The sequence below is a fragment of the Bison bison genome, unplaced genomic scaffold (genome assembly GCF_000754665.1).
Source record: "Bison bison bison isolate TAMUID 2011002044 unplaced genomic scaffold, Bison_UMD1.0 scf7180017864324, whole genome shotgun sequence".
NCBI classification, from domain to species: domain Eukaryota; kingdom Metazoa; phylum Chordata; class Mammalia; order Artiodactyla; family Bovidae; genus Bison; species Bison bison.
In genome coordinates, this window is record NW_011494896.1 from 10,918,431 (window position 1) to 10,944,320 (window position 25,890).

At 38.4% G+C, this 25,890-nt stretch overlaps 1 protein-coding gene across 1 annotated transcript in view; it reads left to right on the forward strand.

Annotated features, from left to right (window-relative positions):
• INTS4 (integrator complex subunit 4) overlaps window positions 1-25,890 on the forward strand; it is a 108,111-nt gene that overhangs the window by 41,773 nt on the left and 40,448 nt on the right. Inside the window, exons 5-12 of the mRNA XM_010853234.1 lie at window positions 1,951-2,136; window positions 2,795-2,845; window positions 6,561-6,649; window positions 7,723-7,843; window positions 10,899-10,970; window positions 13,611-13,785; window positions 20,666-20,871; window positions 23,838-23,980. Of these exons, the coding sequence (XP_010851536.1) occupies window positions 1,951-2,136; window positions 2,795-2,845; window positions 6,561-6,649; window positions 7,723-7,843; window positions 10,899-10,970; window positions 13,611-13,785; window positions 20,666-20,871; window positions 23,838-23,980 (1,043 nt within the window). The remainder of the gene's footprint in view (window positions 1-1,950; window positions 2,137-2,794; window positions 2,846-6,560; window positions 6,650-7,722; window positions 7,844-10,898; window positions 10,971-13,610; window positions 13,786-20,665; window positions 20,872-23,837; window positions 23,981-25,890) is intronic.

Here is a 25,890-nt window from a genome sequence, read left to right on the forward strand (position 1 = left end):
TGTTATATTTGTTTTTTTTTTTTTTTAATTTCATTATAAGCAATAATATCCAATATTCATCTTTCTCTGTGTGACTTATTTCACTAAGCATAATACCCTCAAAGATCATCCATGTTGTTGTTGCAAATGGCAAAATTTTGTTCTTTCTTACAGTTGAGTAATATCCCATTGTGTGTATATGTGTTTGTGTGTATTCATTGTGTGTGTATATATGTATGCACACAAACACATGCACTGGGTCTTCTTTTTCCATTTTTCTGTTGATGGACACTTGGAATTGCTTCCATATCTTGGCTCTTATAACTAATGCTGCTGTGAACATTGGATGCATGTGTCTTTTCCAAGATGTGTTTTTGTTTTCTTCAGCTATTTACCCAGGAATGGAATCACTGGATCATACGGTAGTTCTATTTTTAATTTTTTGAAAAATACTGTTTTCCATAGTGGGTGTGCCAATTTTCGTTCCCACCAATAGTGTACAAGGGTTCCTGTTAATCCACATCCTCGCTAACATTTGTTATTTGTATTCTTTTTGATGATCGCCATTCTGAGAAATGTGAGGTGATATTTCATGATGGTTTTGATTTGCTTGCCTCTGATAGTTAGCTATGTTGAGCATCTTTTCATGTGCCTTTTGACCATTTGTAGGTCTTTGGAAAAACGTCTCTTCAGGTCTTCTGCTCAGTTTGTATCAGGCTGTTTGGGTTTTTTGTTTGTTTGTTTTTGATATTGAGGTATATAAACTGTTTACTATTCACAAATGTTTTCTCCCATTTACTTGGTTGTTTTTTTGTTTTGTCAGTGGTTTCCCTTGCTGTGCAAAGGCTCTTAAGTTTAGTTAGGTCCTATTTGTTTATTGTTGCTTTTGTTTCCTTTGCCTTGGGAGAGAGAGATCCAATAACAACAACAACAAAAGCTGTGATTTATGTCAGAGAGTGTTCCGCCTGTATTTTCTTCTGGGAGTTTTATAGTTTCTGGTCTTATGTTTACATTTTTAATCCATTTTGAGTTTACTTTTGTATATGGTATGAGAAAATGTTCTGATTTCATCCTTTTACATGTAGCTGTACAGTTTCCCCAGCACCACTTATTGAAGAGGCTGCCCTTTCCCCACTGTATATTCTTTCTTCCTTTGTTGTAGGTTAATTGACCGTAAGTCTGTGCGTTTATTTCTTGCCTCTCCCTTCTGTTCCCTTGATCTCTGTGACTGTTTTTGTGCCGTTAATATACTGTTTTGATCATGGAAGCTTTGTAGTGTAGTCTAAAGGCAGGGAGCATGATTCCTCCAACTTTGTTCTTTTTTCTCAAGATTGCTTTGGTGATGGTGGCTGTTTTTAATGGTAGTAGAGTAGTTACTGGGATGGGACATGAGCGTTTTTCATGTTTACTTCTTTATCTAGATGCTTATTTGTGTGTGTTTTGTGAAAATTTATTGAACTGTACATTTAATATTTTTGCATATTTCTTTATGAATATTAAAATTAAAAAATTTTTGTTCTGTTTTTAGATTTGATAGTAAATAAAATGCAGTTTAAGGGGTCACATTTAAAGTAACCTATTCTTTCCAAGGCCAGGTGCTTGCCGTTGGGAGTATGATGTTGAATAACTGGGAGTCTTTAGAACTCATGATTCTTTTTGGAAGACATATGCTCGAAAAACATGAAGGGAATTCACTGGGAGTCCAGTGGTTAGGATTCGGCATTTTCACTGCTGGAGCCTGGGTTTGATCTTTGGTGGAGGAACTAAGATCCCACAGACTACACAGCATGACCAAAACAAACAACCCCCACTCACCCCCACCCCCAGAGATAAAAAAAGAAAACATGAGACCTGACTAGTGAGAATGTATTGTTTGAAGTCATTCCTGAAGTTGATGCAGTGCTTTTGTTTTTGCTTTTTGTTTATTTTTAAGATATCTTAATCATGTCCTTTTGTTCTCTCTTTTCATAGCACCTGACAGATACCTCTCATGGTGTAAGAAATAAGTGTCTGCAGTTACTTGGCAATCTTGGTTCTTTGGAGAAAAATGTCACAAAAGATGCAGAAGGCCTAGCTGTCAGAGATGTTCAGAAGATTATAGGGGATTACTTTAATGATCAGGATCCACGTGTCAGAACAGCAGCTATAAAAGCCATGGTAAACATGATGATGGAAACTAAATGGAGTCCGTTTTTTTTATTTGTACTTTTCTTTTTTCATTTTTTTTTTAAGTTAATGGCTAATGCCACCTTGGATAGATACATTCTGAATCCCCCCAGGATACACTTTATCCACACTTTCAGGAAGGTGTTGGTGGCATTACAGAACTCAAAGACACACATTCCTTTATAACAGTTGCTTATCTTGTAGGCTTCTCTGGTAGCTTTTACCTGCATTTCTGAAACCTGGAAGGTAGAGCTTGTATCCCAGGTCCATGGGAGGGATGTTACTTGGTACTGTGGTACAATAGGTACATGTTGTACCCTTGGATTTCAGGAGTATAGGTGAAAGTTATGGGGAGGAGTGCTCCTTAGGGAGAGATGGTGTCAACCATTTCTTCCTCAGCCTCCTTATCATTATTTCATATTTTTCCTGGTATCCCCTTGGGACAGCCCATGGGTTAGATTTAGTAAGCATTTGAGTGTTTCTATAGAAAAGCCCAGGTTTCATATTTCTTATTTATATAGCACTGACTTTGGCCAAAGGGAACCATGTAAATGGGATGTGATGGGGAAAAATATGTGAGATTGAGGGGAGACTTTGGAAATATTGACTCCCCCCTCCCCAATACTTAAACTGTATCTTTATTGTCTAGTTGCAGCTGCATGAAAGAGGACTGAAGTTACACCAAACAATTTACAATCAGGTACCTTAAATGCTTGCTGTCTGAAAGGAGGGAGGTGAAGGTATGGTGAAATTGAGAGGGGTCACAGTGGTTGTCAGGATTTGAAAACATAGAGCTTCATCTGGCTAACAGTGGCAGTATTAATTGTCATGGTGTATCCGCAACATACATTCTCTAATGGGGGATGTGTAATGAATAGCACTAGTACGTGTGAGGAGGGCATTTAGGAGGACTTCGGTAGCTGAGTATGAATCCCAGAGTATACAAAACAGAGTTCAGAGTAAGAACTTCAAACCTGAAGTCAATTCTGGGCACCACGCTTGAGAAACTGGAGTGTTTCTGGAGGAGGATGACCACGACCATGGGATCAGATGAAAAGATATCACATGATTATTGTAGCATTGATAAGGAAAAGCACAATAAAGTTACAGTATCATTAGGACAAGCTGATTGAGTGCCTAACTAAAAGGCCTTACAGTTACTCTTGTAGAATAATTGGATGTATCCAGAGAAAAGAAGTCTAAATCCAGGCTCAGAGTCCAGTTTTTGTTAGCCTATCAAGTGGTTTTAAGCCTTTAGCAGTAGCTGATAATAAACCCAGCCACCAGACTGCTGTGTAAACCAAATACGTTCTTTTACAAATGAAGTAGAATGAATTCAGAATGGTTATGATGGTGTGACCTATAGGAAAACTGTGTGGGAAGCCAAATAATTAAAGGAAACTTGTAAAGATACAGAGCAAGAAGAGTCAGATGATTCAGGTGTTTAGTGACCTAAGACTGTGTTGGTTAATTAGGCAAGCGATGCTGTGGGCCTCGAGAGAGTGAGGGTGGAATGCTGGGGGAGGTTCTGAGATGCGAGGCAGCAGTAGTTAGCATACTGAGTTCCCTTTGGATTATGTTGACTTTGAGAGGTTGATGGGATACTCATGAGGAGGATTTCAGGTCTGGAACTCAGGAAAGATCAGAGCTGGAGGTGGATATTTGGAGTCATCAGTATCCAGGGAGAGGAAGAAAATCAGAAGAAATGAAGGATGGAGCCAGGGGCAAGGCCAGACATTTAAGAAAGGAGCCCTAGAATGGAACTGAGGAGCAGCTTGATGGGGGAGGAGGAAAAGCATATTCCGGAAGAGGCAGTAGGGCATTCTCGTAGTCAGCAGTGTTAAAATGCTTGTGAAAGGGTATTTAGGATAGGGCTGAAATCTGGTCATTGGACTAAGCAACAAAGTGGCCATTAGTGAGTTTTTAAAGAGAGCAGTTTTAGTAGAGTGGTGGGATTGGGGAGCGCCAGATCAGGGTCTGTTGAGGTGAGCCAGTTTAATGTGATTATTGACTATGAGTGAAGACACTTGACTGATGGGAAAGTGGGGTGGAAGTTGGCAGAAGGGAGCATAGGATTAAGGGTTTTTTGTTGTTGTTGTTGTATTTTAAAGATAGTTGCTAAGTATATTTATATGTTGGAGAGAGAGCTAGTGTTTTGGGAGAGCTAGTATTATGGTGGTCTTCCCTGGTGACTCAGTGGTAAAGAATCTGCCTGCCAATGTAGGAGACTTGGGTTATATTCCTGGGTCAGGAAGATCCCCTGGAGAAGGAAATGGTAACCCACTCCAGTATTCTTGCCTAGGAAACCCAATGGACAGAGGAGCCTGATGGACTATAGGCCATGGGGTCACAAAAGAGTCAGATGCAACTTAGCAACTAAACAGCAATGACAGCAAGTGTTACGATGAAAGAGGCAAAGGGGAGTAAATGACAGAGTAAGTTCCTTGAGGCAGAAAATCAGATTCATGAGCTGATTCATCAACAGATGTTATTGAGAACCTAATGCTGGCTGTGTAATGCCAAGCATGTTAGATGGGACCTGTGCCCTTCCCGTTCTTGTAGATAAGACGGCAATTAATAAATAAGCAAGCACAGTTATAGCATATGAGTATTGCTGTGAGGTAAAGCAATAGGATGCTATCTTAGAGAATCACAAGGAAGATCTTTTTGGAGGATGGTAAGGGATGGTCATGTGAGGAAGTGATGGGATTCATAGCAAAAATAGGATTAGGAACTAGAGCTCAGCTATTGAGAAAACAAGATGTGGGAGAATACAGGAATAAATGAGCTTATAACTGGTATGGAGTAGCTGAGTGGGTTTGTGCATGATAACCTTGATTTTTCTAAGATATACCGATTGCCTGATGGCTAGTAGTGGGATAGAAGTCCTGAGGGGAAGGTTAAGAAAAGCTGCCTTGGGAAATGGAAGTTGAAAGCCAGAGTGTAAGAGATTTCAGAGTACAGCTAATAAGGTTTGATATCATGAGTTACCCATCCCCTAGAGAGTGTGGTCTTTGCCAGTGTTCTTCTGCCCTTAGGAAGTCTTAGGTTCGTGGAGCAGCTGTAGCACAAGTCTTGAGGGGATCCTGTGTGATGATGCAGGCAATGCTGTCAGGAGACCGAAGTAGGAAAGAGTACAGAGCAAAGAGAAGGCGATTTATTTGGAGAGAAAAGATGGAATTAAAGCAGTGGTTTTCAACCAAGGTAATTTTGCCCCCCAGGGAATATTTGGTGATGTGTGGAGGTATTTTTTATTCTAATAATTTTATTTATTTAGTTTTGGCTGTGCTGGGCCTTCGTTTCTGCGTGGAATTTTCTCTAGTTGCAGTGAGCAGGTGCTACTTGCTAGTTGCGGTGCACGGACTCCTCATTGCAGTGGCTTCTCTTGTTGCAGAGCATGGGCTCTAGGGCCTGTGGGCTTCAGTATTTGCGGCTCCTGGACTCCACAGCGCAGGCTCAATAGTTGTGGTGCACTGGACTTCATGGCTCCGTGGCACGTAGGATCTTACTGGATCAGGGATCAAACCCATATCTCCTGCATTGATTCTTTAGTGTAGAAGTTTTTTGTTTTTTTTTTTAAGGTATTTTTGAGTATTGCAGTTGCTGGGGAGAGGAAGAGGGTGCGGTACTATGACTGTCTAATGGCTAGAGGCCCAGGGATGCTGCTAAATGTATTGCACAGGTCAGCCCCTCACAACAAAGAATTAATCCAATCCAAAATGTCGATAGTAGCAAGGTTGAGAGACCTTGCTTAAAGAGATAGTTAGTTCAAGTGGGATGAAGAGCAGGTATGATGGGTAAGTTATGATCTTGGAAGAACCGATAGAGTAGCATGTTATAGTCAGAGCATGGAATATAAGATTTTAAAGTTTCAAAAGCTGTAGTTCTGGCTGTTGTTGCAGTCTAAGGTGTTGCTATGACTGTGGGTGGAGTAGGGATATTCCATTTCAGACCAAAGTAAAACAGGAAAATTTGGCCTCTTTTTGGCAGTTTAGCCAAAAGCTGCCAAATTGTACATTTAATTTGGCATTAAAATTGTACATTTATTTAGAGTGCTTGAGTTTTCAGATGGACTGTCAGTCAGAAATTTGTGCTCTGAATTTACACGTAGGGGAAAAACTCATCTTTGGTGTTTGAGCCTGTAAGGGTAGCACTGTGGGGTTGGACCAAGCTTTGCTAGGATTGATGCTATTCTAGTTGGCTTTTGGGCTGTCAGTCTGTGGTTCTCCTTTCAGACATGGGGTGGGAGGGTACACAAAACAATTTTTTACTGTGCAAAGGTTGAAGAAGTTAAACCATTTGTACATATTTTGATTGGCATCCTGGTCCAGCCACTTTATCTTCATTTTGAAAGTGGTTTGAACATCACCTGGGAGGACATGGAACTAACAGACTTCTGGAATCCTTGTTTGCAGGCTTGTAAGCTGCTCTCTGATGACTATGAACAAGTGCGCAGTGCTGCAGTCCAGCTCATCTGGGTTGTCAGTCAACTCTATCCTGAAAGGTCAGTGTGGGTGTCAGCCAGCTTTTGTTCATTGCTAAGCCATTTTCTTTCCTCCCACTATGTAAAAAGCCCACCTCCAGAAAAGGAATGTTGGAAGGCAGCGTGGAATAGGAAAAAAGCATGGATCCTGAAAATGAGGATGCCTGGGCCTTGCCTTTCAGCTCTGCCTTGAACTTTCTGTGTATGTTAGGAAAGATACTTCACCTCTCTGGGTCCCAGCTTCCTCAACTATAGATGAAGAGATGGATGGCTGTTCTCAAATGCTATCTCCTCCACCTCTGCCCACCCCTTAAAAAAGTCTTTAAAATGCTTTGGAGCCCATTTTAGTTAATACAAAAGTCAGCTAAAGATACCAGGTAAGTTTGGGAATAATGATCCTTTATGTACTGTTGCCCTGGTTAAAAATATTTTCATAGGGAATTCCCTGGTTGTCCAGTGGTTAGGACTTGGCCCTTTCACTGCTGGGACCTGGGTTCAATCTCTGATCGAGGGAATTAGAATCCCATAAGCTGTGCAGTTTGGTTAAAAAAAACCTTTTTTTCACAATAATTAAATAATTTATTCTCATAGTGATTCTTTGAGGTGGAGAAATAGGTATTATTTATTCTGTTTTATAGAAGAACTCCTTTTATAGGAAAAAGCAGTGTTTTTTTCTTCCTCATTAAACGCATTGAAATTGCAAAAGCAGAATGAGTTAATAAAGCTATAGACCCCTCACCCCCCCAAAAAAGACTACTATCTGGAAATTGTCTTTTCATTTAGGACCAGATATGTAAGTATGTTTTATACTGGTTTAAACTTAAAGATATAAAATGTGGTAGCTGTTTTTGGTATCTCATAAATCTTTGAATTTTTGCTGTGAAATACTTTTTATCTAAGACAAAAATTTGCAGTGCAAATAAAAATAAAGAAATCCTAGAGAGGTTTGTTTACTCTGAAATGTATTTCGTCATTCTAGGATTTGAATTATTCAGTTATTTCTGTTTGCGTGTCAGTTGTCACTGGTCATCTCAGTTTTTTGAACCTGTAATTTTAGGTTCATGTTTTGTCACTTTTGGTTTCTTTTAATATAGCATTGTCCCAATCCCTTCTTCTAATGAAGAAATTCGCTTAGTTGATGATGCGTTTGGAAAAATTTGTCACATGGTCAGTGATGGCTCCTGGATGGTTCGAGTTCAAGCTGCAAAGCTATTGGTAAGTTGCGTCTTCTTTAATGAACATATTACCTGTTACACTTGTACAGACATTTTGAGAAGCTAGATAGGGACAAGTGGAATACACTTTTATAAAGCTTCATGTTTCTTAAAATAGAAAGAAAAGGCTCATTTTCCCATAGTCTTTTAGAACTAGAAAGAATTTTAAAGATAATCCTATTTAATCTCTTTAGCATATTAGACAGCCAAAGCCTAGAGGAAAAGGAACATAATAGTAAAAATAACTGCTACTGTTTCTAAGCACCTGGTATGGCCTACATGCTTTGCCATAAGGCCACTTAGATTATCTCATTTATTCTTACTATTCTTATCTCATTTTTCTCTGAGAGCCTAAGTAAATATTTGACTTAGACAGATAGGAAGTTCTAGGAGATTCAGATGCTAATCTGACTTTTAGCCTCGCTCTTTCCTACTGTTGTGCCTTTGGGGATCCTGGTACATTTATAAAAAATTTTTTTTAACTTTTCAGAGATAGAACTGTTTTACAGAAGGAGTGTTGGTGTAATACTGAGCTTTATTTTATACCTGTGTTGTCTTGGACATGTCACTTAGTCTTAGCCTCAGTTTCTTCATCTGTATCTGTCAAGTGGCTTATAATATTTCTCAGGTTTACCCCACAGGGCTGTCATGATACTCAAATGAGATCCTTTCTGTGAAAATGTGTATAAATTGTAAAATACTGCCCTATGCAAGGTAGTGGGGTGGTTATAATATATAAACATATATATAACCATCTATAAAAATTTATATTAGTGTCACAGCAAGAAAGCCTAAAATTCTTTTTGCTCACTTCTCTTTTGAGGGCCTCCAACTCTGCCAGTCTTAGTAAGATTGTTGGCTAAAAAGTTTGGGCCTGACTGTACTGGACACAAATATAGTGATAGCCCTTGTCCTTTGATCAGTATTTTGGGGGTAACTGCTAAGACGTTTGTGAAGCATTTTTGTGGAAAAATAAAGAATTTGGATGATTTCATTTTTTCCTGCTTATATATTGTTTGCTTGTCCATAATAAAGAAGCCAGCTTTTAGTGATTTTAATTTTGAATTCACATTTTAAAGCATTGTTTTGATTTGTGGATATTTTAACATTCAGAACTATTCAGTCATTCATCAGATTCTTTCAGTCAACATGTACTGAGCATCTGCAGTGTGTTATAGTGTGTGTGAGGGGATGTTTAAGAGGAATAATTCAATGATATATTGTCATCTGAGTAGGCAGGTTAGAAAAGTAATCCTTAAAACAGAGTCATTCAAATTTTTGGTGTTGTGTATATAAAGCTATATGAATAATGAATTGCAGTGGTGAGCAGAAAAGGTTTTCACTTAGACTCTAGTTTGAGTCAAGTGCTTTATGTTATTTCAGTAATTTCAAATCCAAACAACTCTAAATTACGTAATTATGTTTATACTTCAAAAGTAATTATTAGTCTAATTTTGCTAATAATAATAATTGTTACCGTTTATTGAGTTCCTAGCCTACTAAGCTTTTAGTCACAAAAGCATATTCATATACACATGCATATACACCCACTTCCTTATACACAAGCACACGTGAATAGATGCCTACATACTTACACTCATATATATTCACTTTTTGCAAATAATTTTTAGTTCTTTTAAACTCTTTGAGGTAGATATTATATTATTCATTTTATAAATAATAAATCTAAAAGGTTTAGGAAAGTATAATTTTTCCAAGGCCACATAGGTAGTAATGATACTTGATGCTCTAAAGCCCATGTAGAATTCCTTCCTAGTGGGGGTCCAGTTATGTATTGGGAGCTGTGGTTGTACAGCTAAGGTCCTGCTGGTTTACTAGTTCCTCTGTGCAAGCTAAGAGGTAAACTCTGCTGCTCCAACTCTTGAGTAGACAAACCCATAATCAGTAAACTGTATTTAGTCTTCAGACTACATGTTCATTAATTCAACAAACTGAGCATAATGTGTGTCTTCAAAAGAGTGGATGGTCAGGTCGATTGACATAGGCAGTCAATCAGTTATAATATTGGTACTTCTAGGAAAGAGCATCTAACACATGTGCAGAAAGCTTCTTGGAGGAGGTAATTTCTTAGCTGACTTTGAAAGGTGAGTATGGGTTAGCTAGGTAAAGAAGTAGGGAAGGAGAAAATGTGAGCAGAAATATAGGAGTACACTATCATGCATACTAACATCATACTCAACTATAATATCATACTAAACTACAATATCATGTTAAACCACAGCAGTTTGGTATGTTTTGGTAAGAGGGAGTGTTCAGCTTGGGTGATGTGTGACAAGAGTAAGCTCTAGAGGAAAGCAGAAGCCAGGCTTTCAAGAACATAAATGAAATGATAAGGCTTTAGACTTAAGTCCATGTACAAAAAGCGAATAGAGTCCATTCTGCTTGACTTACAGCAGGATGAAAACTTTCAGATATTTTATAAAATTTCATACCATAATGCAGTTAATCTCTTATCAATTTTCCTCACTAGTATGTGAAATTGTTGAGTGCAGAATTGATGTCTTTTTGTATTTGTATTCTTCTTCCTGGTAACTCTAGGCATATAAAGAAATGGTTGCTAAATATGTATTTGTTTAAGGAATGAATGGACAAATGAATGAATAGAATGCAATGAAAAGCAAAGTAGTAGTTAAGGCAAAGGATTCTGGAGCCTGGGTTTATAGCCCAGCTCTATAATTTACACTCTTTGTCACCTTGAATGAATTGCTTCATCTTTTTGTGCTTTCTTTCCCCCTTATATAAGTTGTGACTAATAATAGTATTTACTTTGTAGAGTTGTAGTGAGTATTACATGAGTTAATATGTGTATAAAGCACTTAGAGCAATGCATGACACCTAGTAGCTCTATATAGGTGCTGCTGCTGCTGCTGCTGCTAATGGTTTTATTATCTTCCTGATGATTCAAAACCCATAGGGATGTTTACTATCAAGAATAATGTTATCTTTATGCTCTTAAGTTGGCAGCAAACTGAATTTAAGATAATATTTAGGTCTTAATAGTTGTTTAATTTGCTCTGGATTCTTCTTTTTTATAGGGCTCTATGGAGCAAGTCAGTTCTCATTTCTTGGAACAGACGCTTGACAAGAAGCTGATGTCAGATCTGAGGGTAACTTGAATTCTTTGTTGTTTAAACTGGGTTTCTGAAACCAAAATCAGTGGAACTGTATGTCAGGTTGTGTTGATTCAATTTTACAGCCCATGAATTTGTTAATGTAGGGTGACTAGATTACATTTTAATTTAAAATCTTAGTGCTGGGTGCTAAGTTGCTTCAGTTGTGACCAACTCTGTGCAATCCTGTAGACTGTAGCCTGCCAGGCTCCTCTGTCCTTGGGATTCTCCAGGCAAGAACACTGGAGTGGGTTGCTCTGCCCTCCTGCAAATTCTTAGTAACTTGACCCAAATCACAAATAACTTCATTACATTTTAAATTATCTTAATGAGATACTTTTCACGGGTTGTGTTTTATAAAGAAGAGGCAAGATTAACTTTCTCTTTTAGAAACTACAAAGGACTGGTCTTATTTTATTAGATTGTATGACATCTTAGAACTCCTTTCAATAGCAATGCTCTTGGAAGAATTTACATGAGAATTCAGTAGCAGCATCCTGTTACTCTGAACAGTAACAGAATGCCCTTAAACTAACTGATGGTTCTCTGACATAGTTGTCAGGAACAGATATGAGTCTGAAAATATGATAGGCTCATTTATTGTCAGTATCTTAAGTTTTAAATTATAAAAGTGTTAATAAGGAATCAGAATCTTTGACAAGTAGAGGGAAAAGGGAAACAGTTTACCCATATTCCCACTACTCTTAACACATTGTTTTGAGGTATTTGTCTTCAGCTGTTTCTTATGCATGTTTTAAACATGGAATCATTATATACAGATAATTTTGTAGTCTACTTTTTGCCTTTACCACTACATGCTGTTTTCATTTTGTTAGGTTTTTACTGATAGTGTAATATCCCATTAAGTAGATGGATCATCATTTTGTAGCCCTTTGTTATACATTTATAGTTTCTCCTAAATTTTTCCACCGTTATAAATCATATAGAGAGTGTTATCTCCATGGATTTTTTAGATCTTTTCTTCTTTTGATTTATTCCATAAGATAAATTCTTAGGAATGGTTGAAGAGTTGATATCTTTGCTTCATGAAACATTGCCATATGGCTTTCTTGAAGGGCATTCCCTTCATTTGCGGTCAGTAATTGCTTCAGTGTTCTTTGTGTATACTGGAGTGGAAGTGCAAAGAAGGACATGCTCTGGTGAATGATGAGGGATGGGTAATTCAGGGATTCCTAAGATACATTGCAAACCACACATGGGTCCGAACCACATCCCTGTAGGCTCAGGTGCTATATTTCATCAGTGCCTTTGAGATCATCAGCTGGGAGGGTGTGGTCTCACTCCAGCAAGATTCATAGAACCTGATATCTAAAGCAGATTGCCGGGGACTTCCCTGGTGGTCCAGTGGATAAGAGTCTGAGCTCTCAGTGCCAAGGGCCAGGGTTCAAGCCCTGTCAGGAACTGGATTCTACATGCCGCAACAAAAATCAAGCATGGCATGACTAAGATCCAATGCAGGCAAATAAATAAAAATATATATAAAAGACCTGGTGAACCCAAATAAATTAAAAAAATAAAGCACGATGCCAGCTTATTCATTTATGAAGGTAACTGTAACTGTCAAGTAGACTCAATATTTACTTTAGCCAACTAGTATATCTCCCGTTAAGCACCCTGTGTAGGAAGTAAATTTGAGGCTTGCTTGGTGAGCATAATGTTGCTCAAATAAAGCATAGTCCTATGGTTTGAAAAAAATTCTTTTCTAGGGCTAGTGTATTGTCTACCCAGGATGATGCTTAGAGGGATACTGCCATTATTTTAACCTCTCTAGTTCTCCCTTTCCTGTGTTGCCATGGCAAACATAACCACCTCTCTGATGAATAGTCTTATGTTCTCTTTAATAAAGCTGTGGGTGTGTTTCTTCAGTCACTCAGCCATGTTGGACTTCTTTGTGACCCCATAGACTGTAAAACTTCCAGGCTTCTTCTGTCCATGGGATTATCCCAGCAAAAATACAGGAGTGGGTAGCCATTTCCCCCTCCAAGGAATATTCCCAGCCCTAGTATCGAAGCCAAGTCTCCTACGCTCCTGCATTCGCAGGCAGATTCTTTACCAAGTGAGCCACTTGGGAAGCCCCTTAATAAAGTTACTATCTTTGATCAGATTACTATCGGCTATGATAGACCTGAGAGTCTTTGTCTTTGCTTCAAGTTGAATTTGCATATCTCTGCTCTGGTAACTACTGAATGTTTTTTTTTTAATTAACTTTCAGAAAGCAGTTTTTTTTTTAAGATTTATTTATTTACTTTAAAATTTTTATTTTTTCATTGTGCTGGGTCTTCATTGCTACACAGGCTTTCTCTAGTTGTGGAGAGCAGGGGCTTCTCTTGTTGCGGCACATGTGCTCTAGGTGTGTGGGCTGCAGTAGCTGGGGCTTATGGGCTCTACAGTGTGGCTTAGTAGGTGCACAGGCTTAGTTGCTCCATGGCATGTGGGATCTTCCCCGACCAGGGATTGAACCCATGTCCTCTGCATTGACAGGCAGATTCTTAACCACTAGGTGACCAGGGAAGCCCCCGAGAGCAGTCTTTATTTCCCACTTTCTCGTGTTCTTGGTGTGCACCTTCACTGTTCTCCCATGAATCTCCAGCAAGTGGTAATTGTTGTCTTCTACAGAGGAAACGCACTGCACATGAACGTGCCAAGGAACTTTACAGTTCGGGAGAGTTTTCCAGCGGCAGGAAGTGGGGAGATGATGCTCCCAAGGAAGAGATAGATACGGGGGCTGTGAACTTGATTGAGTCAGGAGCTTGTGGAGCCTTTGTTCATGGATTGGAAGATGAGATGTACGGTAAGAATGACTTCATAATAATACCAGTGCCCACTTACTGAGTGACTGCTATGTCACTGGCATTGTATTGAGCGATACAGATTGTCTCACTTGATCTTCACAGTCACTCAGTGAAGACTTTATTTCACCTTCATTTTTTAAAAATAATTCTTTTATTATTTATTTGCATATTTTTGCTTGTGCTAGCTCTTCATTGCTGCACTTGGGCTTTCTGTAGTTGCGGTGAGCAGGGGTTACTCTTTGTTGCAGTGCCCTGGCTTCTCATTGCAGTGGCTTCTCTTGTCACAGAATACAGGCTCTAGGCACACAGGCTTCAGCACTTGCAGCACATGGGCTCAGTAGTTGTGGCTCAAGGGCTCTGGAGAGCAGCCTTAGTAATTGTGATGCACAGGCCTAGTTGTTCCTTGGCATGTGGAATCTTCCCAGACCAGGGATGGAACCTGTGTCCCCTGTATTGGCAGGAGGATTCTTATCCACTGTACCACAAATGAAATGGGAAGTCCCATTTCATTTTTGTTTTGTTTTTAATATAAATTTATTTATTTTAATTGGAGGCTAATTATTTTACAATAGTATATTGGTTTTGCCATACATCAACATGAATCTGCCACGGGTATACACGTGTTCCCCATCCTGAACCCCTCTCCCACCTCCCTCCCCGTACCATCCCTCTAGGTCGTCTCAGTGCACCAGCCCCAAGCATCCAGTATTGTGCATCAAACCTGGACTGGTGATTCGTTTCATATATGATATTATACATGTCTCAGTGAAATTCTCCCAAATCATCCCACCCTCTCCCTTTCCCACAGAGTCCAAAAGACTGTTCTATACATCAGTGTCTCTTTTGCTCTCTCGCATACAGGGTTATCGTTACCATTTTTCTAAATTCTATATATATGCGTTAGTATACTGTATTGGTGTTTTTCTTTCTGGCTTACTTCACTCTGTATAATAGGCTCCAGTTTCATCCACCTCATTAGAACTGATTCAAATGTATTCTTTTTAATGGCTGAGTAATACTCCATTGTGTATATGTACCACAGCTTTCTTATCCATTCATCTGCTGATGGACATCTAGGTTGCTTCCATGTCCTGGCTATTATAAACAGTGCTGCGATGAACATTGGGGTACACGTGTCTCTTTCCCTTCTGGTTTCCTCAGTGTGTATGCCCAGCAGTGGGATTGCTGGGTCATAAAGCAGTTCTATTTACAGTTTTTTAAGGAAATTTCCACACTGTTCTCCATAGTAGCTGTACTAGTTTGCATTCCCACCAATGGTGTAAGAGGGTTCCCTTTTCTCCACACCCTCTCCAGCATTTATTGCTTGTAGACTTTTGGATCGCAGCCATTCTGACTGGCATGAAATGGTACCTCATAGTGGTTTTGATTTGCATTTCTCTGATCATGAGTGATGTTGAGCGTCTTTTCATGTGTTTGTTAGCCATCTGTATGTCTTCTTTGGAGAAATGTCTATTTAGTTTTTTGGCCCATTTTTGATTGGGTCGTTTATTTTTCTGGAATTGAGCTGCAGGAGTTGCTTGTATATTTTTGAGATTAGTTGTTTGTCAGTTGCTGCATTTACTATTATTTTCTCCCATTCTGAAGGCTGTCTTTTTTCCTTGCTTATAGTTTCCTTTGTTGTGCAGAAGCTTTTAATTTTAAATAGGTCCCATTTATTTATTTTTGCTTTTATTTCCAACATTCTGGGAGGTGGGTCATAGAGGATCCTGCTGAGATTTATGTTGGAGAGTGTTTTGCCTATGTTCTCTAGGAGTTTTATAGTTTCTGGTCTTATGTTTAGATCTTTAATCCATTTTGAGTTTATTTTTGTGTATGGTGTTAGAAAGTTTTCTAGTTTCATTCCATTTCATTTTTGAAAGATATTTCCCTGGGAATCCAATTCTAGATTAATAGTGGTTTATTTATTTATTTATTTTGTCCTTTAAAGATCTTGTTCCACAGTTTTTCAGTTCTGTTGAGAAGTCTGCTGTCTTTTTCTTTTTTTTTTTTACTTATTTATATTTTTGACTATTGGAGCTTCAGTGCTGTGCACAGGCTTTTCCCTAGCTGTGGTGAGCAGGCTCTACTCTCTAGTTGTGGTGCACAGGCTCCTGTACAGTGGCTTCTCTTGTTTTGAAGCATGGACTCTAGGCACATGGGCTCATTAATTGCAGCTTGAGGGCTTAGTTGTTCCAGAGCATGTAGGTTTTTCCTGGACCAAGGATCGAACCACTGTTCCCTGCATTACAAGGTGCATTCTTAACCACTTGACTACCAGGGAAGCCCTGCTGTAATTTAAAATTTCTGTTTTTCTGTATGTAATGTATCTTTTTTTACTGTCTGCTTTTAAGGCTTTCTCTTTATTACTGGTTTTAAATGATTTAATTGTCATATGCCTTGGTAAAATTTTCTTCATATTTCATATGCTTGGAGTTTGTTGAGCTTCTTGGATTTATGGGTTTGTTCAGTTCAGTTCAGTTCAGTCACTCAGCCATGTCCGACTCTTTGCAACCCTATGAATCGCAGCACGCCAGGCCTCCCTGTCCATCACCAACTCCCAGAGTTCACTCAGACTCACGTCCATGGAGTCAGTGATGCCAGCCAGCCATCTCATCCTCTGTCGTCCCCTTCTCTTCCTGCCCTAATCCTTCCCAGCATCAACAGTCTTTTCCAATGAGTCAACACTTCTCATGAGGTGGCCAAAGTACTGGAGTTTCAGCTTTAGCATCATTCCTTCCAAAGAACACCCAGGGCTGATCTCCTTCAGAATGGACTGGTTGGATCCCCTTGCAGTCCAAGGGACTCTCAAGAGTCTTCTCCAACACCACAGTTCAAAAGCATCAATTCTTCGGCACTCAGCTTTCTTCACAGTCCAACTCTCACATCCATGCATGACCACTGGAAAAACCATAGCCTTGACTAGACAGACCTTTGTTGGCAAAGTAATGTCTCTGCTTTTGAATATGCTATGTAGGTTAGTCATAACTTTCCTTCCAAGGAGTAAGTGTCTTTTAATTTCATGGCTTCAGTCACCATCTGCAGTGATTTTGGAGTCCCCAAAAAATAAAGTCTGACACTGTTTTCACCATTTCCCATACAAACTATGGGTTTGTAGTTTTTATCAAATTTGAAAAATCTTTGGTTGTTATTTCTTTAAATATTTTTCTGAACCCATGCTCCTTTGGGATCTCCCAGTTACATATATATTAGGCTACTGAGTTTGTCCTGCAACTCACAGGTGGTCTGTTCTTTTTTTTCACTTTTTAGTCTTTTTTCTCTTTGTTTCATTTTGAATAATGTGTGTTTTGTCTTATCTAATCTTTTCTTCCATAATGTCTAATCTGATGTTGATTCCATCTAGTATATTTTTCACCTCAGACATTTTAATTGTCATCCCTAGGAGTTTGATTAGAATTTAAGTTTCTTTTCTTTAGTGTCTTCTATGTCACTACTTAATATGTTTAATCTTTCTTGTAGCTTTGTCAACAGAGAATGTATTTACAGTAACTGTTCTAATGTCATTGTCTTCTAGCTCTATTACTTTTGTGATTGCTGGTTTTGATTGGTTGAGTTTTCTCTTCATTATGGATTATATTTTCCTGCTTCTATCCATGCCTGGTAATTTGTGATTGGATGCCAGACACCATGAATTTTACTTTATTGAGTGCTAAGCATTGTTATATTCCTGTAAGTATTCTTGAGCTTTGTTCTAGAATGCATTTAGCTCAGGTTTTATTTTTAAGCTTTTTTAGGTGGACTGGAGTAGCACTAAGTCTCAGGGTTATTTTTCTCCACTAGTAAAACAAGCCTTCTGAAAAAACTTGTTGACCATGTGTGAGTTTAGGAGACTGTTTCCTCAAATCGTCGAGTGGTTCTTTCTCAGGCCTTGGGTAGTTTCTTCACAGATCAGAAATTGACTGAAGACTTAGGAGGACCCTCTGCAGGTCTCCCAAGCTTTCTCTGTCTGTGCACTTCTTTCCTTTCTGTACTTTGCCCTCTAACTCTAATCACAGCTCTGTCTTCTGAACTCAGGGAGACCTACAACCTGGAAACTCTCCAGACAGTAAACTGATAGAGTCATAGAGCTCGCCTCATTTATTTCCTGTCTCTCAGAGATCACTCCCTTTTACTGCCTGATATATGGTGTGTTGAATACTTTTGTTTCATATATTTTGTCTCTGTTTTTAGTTGTTGTTTCAGAAAGGATTAATCTGGCTTTGTTACTCCATTTTAACCAGTAATAGAAGCCCTTGCAAAGCTCTTAGCATTTCCACAGTGTGATGCTGTCCATCTCACATATATCACAGATAGTGCTTTGAGTTGAGTGACTCCAACATCCTATTTTCAGTTAGGCTAACATACCTAAGGAGATAATGTGGATTGTCCAAATTTTACAGTAAAATTGTGTCAGAGGATTAGAACTAAGGTCTTTAAAATGCCTACAAAAATGATAACCTTAGAACAGAATTTCTTAGAAGGACAAGAAAATTACTTTGGAAAGACAGTTCTTCTGTTAGTAGATAGAAGAATTGGGTTACCCTATTCAGTTTGCTATAAGGCTTTCTATATACGTGGAAATTAAAGCTGCCTCTGCTTTTTTTCCCCATGAACTTGATATATGAATGCAAAATTTAAATAGTGTTAGATAGTAAGGAATTCCAGTTATTAAAACCCAGTTTATCCTAAGACAGGTAACTAGAATCTATTTTGTTTCTACTAGCAGTTTTGCTTTGTTTAGTTTCTACAAATGAATTTAATCACAGTTAATGTTTATGTGGTTTATTTCTACAGTTTTTAGTTTGTCACTAAGGTCTAATTAAAGGAACTTAACTTTGGAAAGTGAGTAGATCATAACCAGCATCAGGTACGGCAGCTCTCTAATCATATTTACAGAATTCTGGATCAGTCAGGGTCTTAGGGATACATTTGCTAGGTGAATTCGTTGGCTGTAGCCGCTATGTATCCATAGTATCACACAGTTCCAGTCCTCTTGTTGCATGTTCTCCCTCCTTCCTGGGCCTTTACATGTGCTTCCTCTGTGTAGAAAGGCCCTTTTTCTTTCTTCTGGCCCAGCCATTCCATCTGGTGTTATTTTAGGGGTCACTTTGCAGAATGCTGCCTGTGATCCTGCTCAGTAGGCTGTGTGCCTCTTCTGCATTTTCTTAATAGGACCTGTGCTTTTCCGTTGTACCGTTCATCACTGTGTGATGCAGTAGACTATTCTAGTCTATAGTGGCTAGGAGATGGTATATCTTTAGTATGAAGCACAAAGCTGGTAAGTAACAAAACTAGAACCTCATTACACATGTTAAGATACCAGAGGATCAATTTTTTTTTTTCTCTCGAGCAAGCTAGTTCCTTTTCTCTGCCCTGGATCCTTAAGGAGACTGTTACGTATTTTCGACATTCCAAAAAGTCCAGTAGGAAATGTTACTTTAGCTACCTGTAGCTGAGCTGTGCATGGCAAAGTAGAAAGCCAAGTGTCTTTGCTTCTGCTTGGAATTGTATCAGGTCAGGTCATACTGATTACCTCATGTTGATCAGAAGTTTCTCTGTGATTCCCTTGATACACTTGCAGGACTTACATATGAGTCAGTGCTACATAACCGATAAAGCCCTTGGAAGCAGGGTCAGCATTTAAAATATTTGGGTCCGTCTCTGTCTTGTTTTATAATTATTAGCAATTTCATGTTTAAATTATATTATTGTGATGCAGAGCAAATCCTTCCCTTCTGATGAAAAGGAGGAATTAATAAGTACCAAGAAAAATCTGAGTCATCATCTCCCTTTAATGTAGTAATTCTGTTTTTAAGTGTCTGTAAAACCTTTCTTATACAAAAAAACTGGACTATATTTGAGAGTTTAACCACAGTTGAAGGCTTTTTTGAAACTGTACATTTTATTGTAGAACTCAGTGGGAACCATTGGAACGAAACAGGCATCTGTGGAAGTCTTGTGAGCATGGACTGTAACTTACTCATCTCTCATCTGTATATCCCAACACTCAGCACAGGGCCTGGCATATAGTGCGTGTTCAGGATGCATTGTCAGTGAATGAATACAGGGCTTCCTGGACTCAGTGGCCTCACTGTTACATGTTCTGAGCACATAAAGAGATAGGGGAGATGCCTCGGTTTTCAAGGTGCTTACAAGGTCTGTACCTATATCATAGTTAATATTTATTGAGCCTTTAACACATTCCAGACAGTGTGCTATGTGCTTTCCCCACACTATGTCCTTTACTCCTCCTAACTGCTCTGTAAGAAATGAGTATTCTCTTGAAGTGCTGTCAAGTGAAGTTACTTATTCAAGATCACCGTCCAAGTTAGTGGATGGATTACTTTTTGCAATTCACTGTGAGACCTCTGTCATTCCAGAGCCAGTACCCTTAACCACTACATGAGACTAGTCTATAATTAGCAGACCAGAGTACTAGTCTTATCTCTGCTCTCACTTTGAGGCAAGTTTATCCACTTTGCTGAGTCTTATCTCTAGATTGAGAATAATGATACTTGACCCTATTTTAATCTTAATAATGCTGTTTGAAAAGTGCTTTTTAGAAAAGTACTGTGGTTGGAATACTGAGATAATAAGACAACTGAGTTTTCAAGAAATTTAAGTTAATGGAGATAGACATGTGACTTGATCACATGTCTGTGGATTTAAGATCTGAACCTCAGTTCTTGTGTTACCAGCATCCTTGTTTGTAGGTCCATGTGAAGGCAGTAGCAGAATCTACAGGCTTGGAGGAGATCTCCCAGAGAGAGTTTGCAGAGTGAGAGGAGTAAAGGGGGAAACACAAGCCTGAATGAGGAGTCCTTGCATTTTATCCATGGGTCTTAACTTGATGTGCAGTTTTGTTTGTTCCCTTCTCTCTAGAAGTCCGCATTGCTGCTGTGGAGGCGCTCTGCATGCTGGCCCAGTCTTCCCCCTCTTTTGCTGAGAAGTGCCTTGATTTCCTGGTTGACATGTTTAATGATGAAATTGAGGAAGTACGTCTACAGTCCATACATACCATGAGAAAAATCTCTAACAATATCACCCTTCGAGAGGATCAGCTTGACACTGTCCTGGCTGTGTTAGAGGTGAGTGATCACAGTTTGTTATGCATTTCTTCATCACTACCTACTGAGTGCTGCTTTTCTTTTCTTTTTTTTGCCAGACATTGGTGATAAAATAGTGAAGAGGTAGCACAATTCTGCTTTTGATCACACAGCTCCTTCATGATGGAGGAGACTGACTGTTAAACAGGATTATTTGAATAAAGCTTAGTATTGCTATGATCAGGAAAGGATGGGATGCCCTGGGAATACAGAGTATCTAATCTGAGTTAGTTGAGGTAAGGTTGGGGAGATAGGGAAGAAAGAAGGAATGCTGTAGTGGATACTTGAAGGAGTAGGACTTAATGGGGCATTTTCTTTCTTTTTTTTTAATGAAAGTATAGTTGACTTGCTATATTAGAAAAATTAGAAGGAGAAATTATATTAGATTCACGTATATAAAGAATTTTCTTGGGAAGGAGTGGCGCTGATGGTAGTGGGGTGGAAGGGTACCAGGCAGAGGTACCTTAAGGATCCAGAGGTAAAAGTGGATATGATATATTCAAGGAATTGGGAACAGCCAAATAAATACATAAAATTAAAAAAAAAAAATCAGTTAGGACCCATCCAGTCATTCTGGTTAAAATGAATAAATAAAATTAAAAAGGAGTAGTTGCTGATATATGTAACAACATGGATACATTATGCTAAATGAAAGTACCCAGGCAGGAGAAGCAGCATGCTCTATGATTTCATTTATATGACATTTGGGAAAAACAAAAGTGTAACAGAAAATGCATCGTTGATCGCTAGAAACTGGGGTGAGGGGTAGACTCCAAAGGGACACAAGGAAAGTGAGTGATGCAGGTGTTGTATATCGTGATTGTGATGGTGGTTGCATAACTATATGGATTTGTTAAACTATGGAAGTGTGCACTAAACAGGATGAATTTTATAGAATATAACACATGTCAATAAACCTGACTTAAAACGCTTTGGAGATCCTATTTCCTGCTACAAGTAACCAAAATGCAGAAGAGAAATGGCTGATTCCAGGTGTGGTGCAGGAAACATAACAAGATAACCTTGTACCGCCTTGTCATACAGAAAGCAGATATTAGCTTTCAAACACCTCTAGGCTTTTATCAAAAGACCCAGGAGATGACTTAAATAGTCTCTCACTGGCCAAAGGTGAAACATCTCATTAAGATTACAAGGGCAAATATAATGAAACCCATGATTTTGTAATAATTAAGTAAAACACTTCATTAGTCACATTGGAAGATGCTTAGTAATCAACTCATTATTTTGAAAACTGGTAAATTAAGGAATCAAGCATTTATCCTTCCTTTTCCTATACAAATGGAACTTCAAGACAACCAGCTAGGTGATAAAGGGAAGTTTCTCTTGTACAAGTATTCCAGTTAATAAATCAAGAATGATAGAATTTACATATCATTGTTTTACAACTTTAATGAATTACTAGATCTAGGCAGTGATCATCAGTGGTTAGTAATATCACAAAGGAGAAATATATAGTTGCTTCGAAAAGTACATGGTGCCACCTGTGAAGTGGTCTTATAAAAAAATTGAACCTGATTCTGATCAAGCCTGTAAATCAAACTACCATCTTGAAATATACAGGGAAGAAATTGCAAGGGGTAAAAAAAGTGAGATGTAAAGAGATTTTACGTATTAAAAGATACTTAAGGGGCATATTACCCAACTGCAGTGGGTGGACATTCTTGGAGCCTGATTAGAACAAGTAAAAACCTTTTTGAGTAGGGGAAATTTGATTATGGGGTGGATATTTGATATGAAGGAATTATTAAAATTTTAGGCATTGTATTGGTTTTATGGATTTTTTTTTTAAAGTAAAGACTCATTTTTAAAAATAAGTATTATGGAAATATTTACCAACAGAATGCTATGATTTCTCTGACTGGATTCAAAATAATTTGGGAGGGGAGGGTTAAGGTATAGATGAAGCATGATTGGCTGTGAGTTAATTGTTGAGACTGGGGGGTTTCTTGTCTCTACTTATTTATACATGCTTCAAATTGTCTATGTTAAAAAGTTTTAAAGAACTGGCAAAACTGCTTTGGAGATATCAATAAGAGTTAAACTGATACGTGTCCGTTTACGTTAGCATTAAGAAGTTGTTGGTGAACTCTTCTAATCATTTTAGTGAGGCTGAGCAGAAGGTATTGGGGAGGGAAGAGGCCACTTTCTGACATCACCTGGTGTACCTCTTTTTTTGTTTATCTGCCCTAGCCACGTTGCTATTTTTTCAACATGCTTTTGCCTTTCAAACATAGGCTTTATGTTTGCTGTTCCCTTTGATTGTGCCATGTAAAATAACCCTCCAGTCCTAGCACTCTTAACCTTCTTTATAGTTTCTCATATCTTATTTATTTAGGGTGTGCTTGGTCTTTGTTGCTGTGCATGGGCTTTCTCTAGTTGCAGTGAGCAGGGGCTGCTCTCTAGCTGTGGTGCTTGGGCTACCCGTTGCCGTGGCTTCTCTTATTGCAGAGCACCAACTCCAGGACATGCAGGCTTCAGGAGTTGTAATGCACGGGCTTAGTTACCCTGAGGTATGTGGAATCTTCCCAGACTAGAGATGGAACCCGTGTCCCTTAAACACTGGATCACTAGGGCAGTCCTTTAGCTGTTTATTTTTGTCTTTTCACTGGAAGGAAGCTCTTGAGAGCAGGGATTTGATTTTATTTATGGCTGTATCCCTAACACTTGGGTATATAGTAGGTACTGATAAATGTTGATTGCTTAATAAGTATTCTGTAAATATAGAGTGTACAAATGAATGAATGAACAAATGAATGAATTCTTCAAATATCATTTCAAATTTTACCTCCTCTGTGAAGTCTTTTCAACTACTAGCCCCTCCCCTTTGAGAGGGGCTATTTGCCTAATCCTCCCACTTTAACTTGTACAGTCCTCCATAAATAGCTAATCCATAGTGATTGCTTTTATTATTACTTTTTTTTTTTAAGGATTCATCTAGAGATATTAGAGAGGCTCTTCATGAACTCCTATGCTGTACTAATGTTTCAACCAAAGAAGGGATTCATCTTGCACTGGTGGAGCTGCTAAAAAATTTAACCAAGTACCCTACTGATAGGGACTCCATATGGAAGTAAGGATTTTTTTTTCTCATTTGCTTGCTGGGTCTGATAATGTGTTAAATGTACAGTGTTGACATTATTCAGTGGATTATCATGGATTGAGATATGGCCTTCAGTTTTGTCTTCACTGTAGAAACCTGATTCAACTTAGCCATACCTGCAAGAATCTGGTTCCTAAACTGAATATCATGTCTTAGGTTACTCATTTGTCCATCTGTCCACCTAGCAAATAAAATGTGCCTGCCATGTGCTTACTATGTGCCAAGCCCTATGGTAACTTTTGGAGGTACAGAGATGAGTCTGTAGATTCCCTTTTCCTCGTATATGATGTTAGTCACTCCTTTGTCTATTTCCATCACTGTGAAGATTAGAGGGAGGGCAAGTACTTGATCTTCAGGTGGAAAATCATGATTCCCCTGATTACCTCTAGTTTAGAGTCAGGCTTAACACTGTTCGTTTGAAGAGCTACTTGCATACGTTTACTATAAACTGTGCTTTGTTGTACTCTACATATTTCAACAAACTTATGTGATGAGACCACTCGAAATATATGATTTATTTAAAAAAATTATTACCAAAACTAGAAAAACTGTGGGACAAATCAGGTCAAATCAAGATATACTAAAGGTTAAAAATACCAGGAAATCTTGCTCTAGGTAACATTTCTATTATCTGGTTTTCTGTTTTGCCATTTCTTTATGTTTTTTCAGCTCAATTCATTGTGTGTTTCTTGATTGCCTTCAGGGAACACTCAGTCATTTGGGATGTGGGGCTACAGTGTCCCCTGAGGCATTGTAGTGAGTAAAAGGGCTGAGAGAGGTCAGAAAACTAGTGAATTAAGTTCTTTCCACACAGAAGGAAATCAAGACTGGGGAAAAGTGTACTTTCCTAACAGTATCAAGTGTTTTGAATGCGATGCCTTTCATACCCCATACTCCTCTCAGTTTGTCCATGGGGTTTGTTTTCTCTCTTTTGCTGATCTTACTTTCCAGTCCTTGGTGAAGTCTCATCTCCTTTGTGAAACTTTGGTCATGGTGATCTCTTCTACCTTTGACAAGTAGAAAGCAAATGGTATCAACTGTCATTTAATAGTTCATTACCTTGTAATGTTAGTCATCTTTGCCTCAGTTAGATTACAAACTCAATGAGAGCATTAAATTAAGTTCTATGTTTCTTTTTAATTCAGCACACCTTCTACACTAGAAATTTATTAAAAATAAGAAAACTGCCTAAACACCAGCACATATATAGTTTTTTATGCCTTATAAAGGGCATTCCTGTAGTCATAGTAGTTAACTAATAGCCAGTTAATAATAGCTAAACTAATAGTTAATTGAGTTCTTCTTATATAATGGCAGACACCTTGCTAAGTACTTTTCATTCATTATTTTGTTTAATCCTTTTATCCCATTTGTAGGTAAGAAATATGTCTGTTCAAGGCCACATAGTTATTAAGTTTCCTATTTCAGATCAGGTCTCTTCCGATTTTAGAATTTTACCTAGGAAATCAGTTAGAATGCTTTTGTCTATAAGTAACAGAAAATCTGATTAAAAGAGGCTTACTCACTGTCTAGTGTTTTTGTTTAACAAAAAAGTCAGAGAGTTGACTTCAGGATTGGTCATTTAACAGCTTAACATGAGAAATACTCTGGTTGATTTTTTTTGCAATTCTCTTGACTTTCTTCTCATAGTTGCAACATGGCTGTCTCACAAGACAGGATCTTAAGACAGAAAGAAAAGGACATTCCCTCTATGCATTTTTTTTCTCTCTCTCTTCTTAAAAAAATTTATTGAAGTATAGTTGCTTTACAATGTTGTGTTACTTTCTAGTAGATAGCAAAGTATATTTGTGTGTAATTTTTCATATTCTTTTCCATTATGGTTTACCACAGGATATTGAATATAGTTGCCTGTGCTATAC